Genomic DNA, 7,312 nt, shown 5'->3' on the forward strand with positions numbered 1-7,312 from the left:
CCCAGAGAGAGTCTCCGTCAACTGTGAGTGTGTGGTGGTGTTGGTGTGTGTGTGTGTGTGTGTGTGTGTGTGTGTGTGTGTGTGTGTGTGTGTGTGTGTGTGTGTGTATGTGTGTGTGTGTGTGTGTGTGTGTGTGTGTGTGTGTATGTGTGTGTGTGTGTGTGTGTGTGTGTATATGTGTGTGTGTGTGTGTGTGTGTGTGTGTGTATGTGTGTGTGTGAGAGAGAGCAAGGTATTTATAGAGTGTATGGTGGGTAAGGGGGGGATAAGGGGTGTATGGGGGTGAGTGGCTAAGGGGGATAGGGTGGGTTAAGAGCAGAGGGGAGGTAAGGGGCTAGATCTGAGAGGCAAGATTTATTATCCATGAATTCGTGCTGGTGGTGTGTGGTGAAGCTTATCTTAACATACTAAGAAGGTTAGGCAAGGTCGGTGTTTTCTATGAAGCTTTTCAAGGTAAACTAAAATATTCACAATAAGTTAGTATGTCACATATGCACGTATTTAATAAGTCAATATTGACTATTCGAAAGTGCGAGAACGGGTTGCATTCTCACAAAATAATCTACATTACCCTACATAGTATGTAAGTTAAGGACATCGGGCTGTTTGTCACCTTTTATTTAAGGTAATCAGAACTTCTGATTACCTTAAAAACTGATTAAACTTTCTGTGGTGAGATTTTTTTGTGTAAGGGGGGCGGGGGATATTGAAACTACGTTAGCTGTCTTCCAGCTTTCAGGTAGGTCTCCTGTTTCCAATGACCTGTTATACACCATAGAAAGTAATAAGGACAGTGGTTTTGCTCCATCTTTTAGCAGCCATGGTGAGAATTTCTCTTGACTAACAACTTTCGTCATGTTCAGTTCCAGCAGGTACTTACCTTACCTTACCAATGGTAATCACAAAGTCATCAATTGTTACTTTACCACTGAGCCTCTCTGAACTTGGACACTTCTCCTTGCTCTATTGTGAAGACCTCCTGGAATTTCTCGTTGAGATACACACCCTGACATTCTTATTGAGTCTTTCCTAACCCCCCCCCCCATTTTCTTAGTATTATCACCTGTTCCTTCACTGTTGTTTTCCTCTTGATGTGACTGAAGTAGTATGGGCATGAGTCTTGGCTTTATTAGCTCTCTCATTTTCATACTGTCTCGCTGCTTCTCTTCTCACTCTGAGGTACTGATTCCAGCCCCTCTGGTATCCTCCTCTGACCTCTTGTGCTCTGGTATTCCTGTAGGTTCTCCATGTCCCAGTACTTGTTTTGCTTCCTTATATAAGGAGTATATATAAGGAAGCTTATATACTCCTTGTATATCTTATATAAGATATATAAGGAGTATATAAGATATAAGAATCCTTATAACTAGAATGAGTACCCGGGGACGTTCATCTTCCTGTCCTTTGCATCCCAGGATAGTAGTAGTAGTAGTAGTAGTAGGCTAGTAGGCATCCTGCAGTCATGGGAGACTATGGAGTTGCCTTCAGGTTGTCGAGGCTTAAGTGTCCTCTCCAGGAAGAAGAAGAAGCTGTTGCCCATGCAGCAGGAAACCATTTCCTTTAAACTCAAGTCTATCCAGAACAGCATGGCCAATCCTCCATCCACCCCCTCCCTTTTATTTTTTTTAACTATAAAGTAGTCCTGCATTCATTATCACTCCCATCAGTTTTGTTTCTGTGAGTGCAATTACATCTATAGTTTTCTTCTTGTGACTTTCCCCCAATTTGCTGCTTTTATATGTAATCTCATGCCGAGTGGTTATTATCTTCTCTCCTACTCTTTTTTTTTACCTTATTGTTGACTTATTGTTGACTATTGTTGGCTGAGGGGGTGTGGGGTTGGGGGTTAATTAGGGCATGAGATGGGGGAGCAGGAATGTGTGCGTGCGTGTGTGTGTGTGTGTGTGTGTGTGTGTGTGTGTGTGTGTGTGTGTGTGTGTGTGTGTGTGTGTGTGTGTGTGTGTGTGTGTGTGTGTGTGTGTACACATGCTTTTACACGTGCTTGTGTACAATGCCATATTTTTTGGCAAAAGCTATTTTCTTTTTCTTTTTTTCTTACGACAGACTTAATGTTGCATGAAACTTTCAGGACGGAAATGAGAACCCAGACAGAACATGCATGCAAATAATATGTCAAAATTCAACTGTTGCTAAAATATATTGTTACCAGAAATAAAATAGCAACGAACCCTTAGAAGTGAAAGTAATATAGAATTAGTCTCATTTATTGCGAGAGAATAAACAAATAAGCAAAAAAAAAAAAAAAGCAAGAGTCCGGGCAACCAGGGAGCCGGTCGGCCGAGCGGACAGCACGCTGGACTTGTGATCCTGTGGTCCCGGGTTCGATCCCGGGCGCCGGCGAGAAACAATGGGCAGAGTTTCTTTCACCCTATGCCCCTGTTACCTAGCAGTAAAATAGGTACCTGGGTGTTAGTCAGCTGTCACGGGCTGCTTCCTGGGGGTGGAGGCCTGGTCGAGGACCGGGCCGCGGGGACACTAAAGCCCCGAAATCATCTCAAGATAACCTCAAGATAACCTGACTTAACATCCGGCTTGCTAGGTGGCCAATCCGGCTACATTTCAATGCATTAATGATTCCCTTAAAGGCCCTTAAGCCAAGACCTTGCCACCATTGTTTTCTTGAAAGTCAATTCAACACACTTGCCACCCTGTTGATTGTGTTTCTTCTCCTTAACACAAGCAGTAAGCAAGCAAGGCGAGAGAACTCCCTCGCCAACCGAACCGCCCAAGAACCGCCGCGGTGCCCCGGTGAGCGTGGTGGTGTCGGGGGTGGCGGTGGGCGTGGTGGTGGGCGTGGCGGTGGTGGTGGCGGGCGTGGTCACCTGTAGGGCCCGCCACGCCCAGAGGAACTCCCCGGGGAAGACCCACCAACATCACAACGCTTCCAGAGACTCGCTTCTGGAGTTGTCTCAGGGGGCCCTGTACCAGTCCTGTACCAGTCAGCCTTCCTGTGGTGAGTCCTGTACCAGTTAGCCTTCCTGTGGTGAGTCCTGTACCAGTCAGCCTTCCTGTGGTGAGTTCTGTTCCAGTCAGCCTTCCTGTGGTGAGTTCTGTTCCAGTCAGCCTTCCTGTGGTGAGTCCTGTACCAGTCAGCCTTCCTGTGGTGAGTCCTGTACCAGTCAGCCTTCCTGTGGTGAGTCCTGTACCAGTCAGCCTTCCTGTGGTGAGTCCTGTACCAGTCAGCCTTCCTGTGGTGAGTCCTGTACCAGGCAGCCTTCCTGTGGTGAGTTCTGTTCCAGTCAGTCTTCCTGTGGTGAGTTCTGTACCAGTCAGCCTTCCTGTGGTCAGCCCTGTACCAGTCAGCCTTCCTGTGGTGAGTTCTGTACCAGTCAGCCTTCCTGTGGTGAGTTCTGTTCCAGTCAGTCTTCCTGTGGTGAGTTCTGTACCAGTCAGCCTTCCTGTGGTCAGCCCTGTACCAGTCAACCTTCCTGTGGTGAGTCCTGTACCAGTCAGCCTTCCTGTGGTGAGTCCTGTACCAGTCAGTCTTCCTGTGGTGGGTTCTGTACCAGTCAGTCTTCCTGTGGTGAGTCCTGTACCAGTCTTCAGTTCTGTACCAGTCAGCCTTCCTGTGGTGAGTCTTACACCATCTTGAAATCCTGTAATGCGTGTCCAGTGGTGCCAAATTTACAATGAATAACACAAAGTTTCTCAACATTTCTTATGTTACGTGTTGTTTAAATAATAATCATAGCTCAACCGCGACGTGCTTAAGTGGACCAGGGTTTTTGAGTGCTTAAGTAGAGCAGGATGAGTGCTTAAGTGGAGCAGGATGAGTGCTTACTGGGAGCAGGATGAGTGCTTACTGGGAGCAGGATGAGTGCTTACTGGGAGCAGGACGAGTGCAAGCAATCTGAAGTATTTTGATACATCTCGAGTGATTAAAGTTAGTGGAACTCGTAGCATCTTGGGACGATGTGACGTGTACTCACCTAGGTGTGCTTGCGGGGGTTGAGCTCTGGCTCTTTGGTCCCGCCTCTCAACTGTCAATCTACTGGAAATGTACACACGTGTACATATGTGCGGATGTGCGTGTATTTTTTTTTTTTCAGGGACATTCCCGTGCGGGCCCTAAGCCTCTGGCTGGCCTACTAAGTGCTACTTGTTATTTTTTCTGTCTTAAGTGGAGTATGAGTATTGATGATTCGTATGTTTACTTCGATATGATTATGTCCCAATGAGTTTAACAACAACTTCTGCTCTGTTGAATCTTAGGTGAAATGTTGCTTGGTTTGTTAGATAATGTTCCAGTAGTCTGTCGGGCATTTCTCCACAGTGCTGACATTTCCTCTCATCTTCCGGAACCTGTAAGCCTATTTCCCATGCACATGGGTATCCAAGCCTGATGCGATGTAAGTGTACTTCTGTTGTTCTACTGCTCCCTTTCATCAAACTAAGTGGTTCGTAGTTGGTTGAATTCTTGTACCAACCCGCAGATCCTGATGTTGCAACTGCTGTGTTGTGGTCACTGTACATCTTTTTTGTCGACGTGTGTGTGTGTGTGTGTGTGTGTGTGTGTGTGTGTGTGTGTGTGTGTGTGTGTGTGTGTGTGTGTGTGTGTGTGTGTGTGTGTGTGTGCGTGTGTGTGTGTCCACTTCTCCAAGCGTCGTACTAAACCTATCGAGGCCGATGCTGTGAGAACGTTAGTTTTACGGTGCTTATCCTTTGACTACTACGTCTCATTTTTAACGTGTTCACGAGTTGCCACAACGGACAAAATACAGCGGTGCTAAAACACACGAACCCGAGCCACCGACCTAACCCAACCCACCACATCAAAGAAAACTTGACCCACTGCCTTGTACAGTACCCCATACTTTGTCCGTTGGGGACCTCAGCGAACAAAATGCTGTACCTAAAAGGATTATTACTAATCCTTGCAAGAGGATCTAAATGTTCTTGAGACGTCTTGAATTGCCTCGTTAAAGGCACGTTTGGGTGCAATTTCTTCAAGATGTTTAGAGTTGTTTCCTTAGTTTTCTGACGGTCACTTAAGCGTTCGAACGATTTTTCCAGTTCAGGTTTGTATTGTTTTGTTTTTAATCGATACAATTTTACTTCTAATGAATTTTACATAGTTGTATATAAACGGTTTGTCATGCCAAATGGTCCTGATATGCTAGCAAGCATAATATCATACATGATTCGGTTTTGTATTGCAGAGCTAAAAAAAAATAATATTTATGACACTTCAAAATAGAACCGGTGGCAAGAGTGACCCTTAAGGCACTCCACTTGTTGATGTATTAATGACATCTGCCTGTAAACAGCAGTCAACACTGACTCACCCCTTCCTTTCCCGCCCCCCAGAGCTGCTGACGACATTCTCACCAGGACCTGTAGTGGTGACGACGCAGTTGACAGCTGTCAGCTCTTCCCGTCGTCCGTCGACGCGCAGCATCACCGGCGGCGGAGGGTCTCCCAGGGACACGTGCCACAGGGCCTCCTCCCCCAGCGGTGATCCCGTGCATGTGGTGGAGGTGGAATCCGACGACATCACCACTCCAAGAGTGGAGATTCATTCCCCCTCCAGGCTCTCGAGGCTCAACTTGACGGGGACAGCCTGCCAGCGTCATAATTCCCCGCCTCCGACGCTCTCGCTGCGTTGTGAGCACCTGCAGGAGGCCCTGTCGCAGGGCCCTGGGAGCAAGGGGTCACCCCAGGCGGAGCTGCAGTCAGGAGGGCATTTAGGGCTCCAGGCAGAGGGCCAGTCGGGGATTAATGATGCGAGTGAGTCGGTTTCTCAGGGCCAAACTGGCACTCGGCTTCATCCTGATTCTCATAACTTTTCAGAGTCATACCTGGTGTCCCAGGCCCACTCCTCGCCCCAGGTCCAATCCTCGCTCCAGGTCCAATCCTCGCCCCAGGTCCAATCCTCGCTCCAGGTCCAGTCCTCGCCCCAGGTCCACGCCTCTTCTCAAGCTAGTCTAATACAACAGGCTCAAGCAACACCCCAGGCCCACCCCACACCCCAGGCCCACCCCACACCCCAGGCCCACCCCACACCCCAGGCCCACCCTACACCCCAGGCCCACCCTACACCCCAGGCCCACCCCACACCCCAGGCCCACCCCTCTTTCCACACCCAACCCATAACACAGCATCACCCCCAAACACAGCAGACTGATATTGTTCCCACTATCCAAATTGTACCTCAGATTTCCACTGCCACCCAGCCACACCCTGCCACCCTGCCACACACTGCCACCCTGTCACACACTGCCACCCAGCCACACCCTGCCACCCTGCCACACACTGCCACCCAGCCACACCCTGCCACCCTGCCACACACTGCCACCCTGCCACACACTGCCACCCTGCCACACACTGCCACCCTGCCACACACTGCCACCCTGCCACACACTGCCACCCTGCCACACACTGCCACCCTGCCACACACCACCACACATCCTCGTTGCTCGTCCATATCACCTCATACCGCCCCTAACCCGCAATCTGAGCATCTCTCCCAGTCGACACCTTCCCCAGCCGTTTTGCCACGGGGTCTGACACTGACACAACTGGCCTCACAAGTCCACTCGGTGTCACCTGACACCTGGCCCCAGTGCCAGAGGGCAGCCCCACGTCAGACCTCAGGGTGCCAAGCCCACCTGGTCCTCAGACCCCCTGATTGTGAAATGTTCATGCATTCACCTTCACAGGTACAGCAAGGGACACTCCCAGTCCCTGGTCTTCACTCCGAGTCAGTCACACCCCATCAACACTCCCTCCCACCTGAGAACACTTCAATAAACCTTTTTACAACTTTTCAGTACTCTGTTGTGTCATTATCCACGATCAGGACCTGTTACGTGAAAGGAATTAGAGAAAGGAGTAATTTGGAGATACATAATGTTTGTTAAAATGTACGTACACACACACACACACACACACACACACACACACACACACACACACACACCTGGAACCCCCGACGCAACCCATTCTCGCACTTACTTATAGTCAATATCTTGCTTATGAATAAGTGCATGTGAGACATACTAATTTATTGTGAATATTTGAGTTTATCTTGAAAAGCTGAATAGAAAACCACAACTTAACCTAACCTTCTTAGTATATTAAGATATTACAATTAGTGCTGAACCTATATATATATATATATATATATATATATATATATATATATATATATATATATATATATATATATATATATATATATATATATATATATATATATATATATATATATATATATATATATATATATATATAAATATATATATATATAAATATATATTGTGACGATAATCTCCTTCAAGAGATTGAGCCT

The 7,312-nt window shown here is 47.5% G+C and overlaps 1 protein-coding gene across 1 annotated transcript in view; it reads left to right on the plus strand.

Annotated features, from left to right (window-relative positions):
• The window catches only part of LOC123761967 (uncharacterized), a 165,276-nt gene extending 158,395 nt beyond the window's left edge, over window positions 1-6,881 (plus strand). The window contains exons 13-15 of the mRNA XM_069335687.1: window positions 1-23; window positions 2,705-2,974; window positions 5,329-6,881. The exon at window positions 1-23 is cut by the window's left edge and continues 179 nt beyond it. Of these exons, the coding sequence (XP_069191788.1) occupies window positions 1-23; window positions 2,705-2,974; window positions 5,329-6,881 (1,846 nt within the window). The remainder of the gene's footprint in view (window positions 24-2,704; window positions 2,975-5,328) is intronic.
• Window positions 6,882-7,312: the final 431 nt, after the last annotated feature.

The sequence above is a fragment of the Procambarus clarkii genome, chromosome 34 (assembly GCF_040958095.1).
Source record: "Procambarus clarkii isolate CNS0578487 chromosome 34, FALCON_Pclarkii_2.0, whole genome shotgun sequence".
Classification (NCBI taxonomy): Eukaryota; Metazoa; Arthropoda; class Malacostraca; order Decapoda; family Cambaridae; genus Procambarus; species Procambarus clarkii.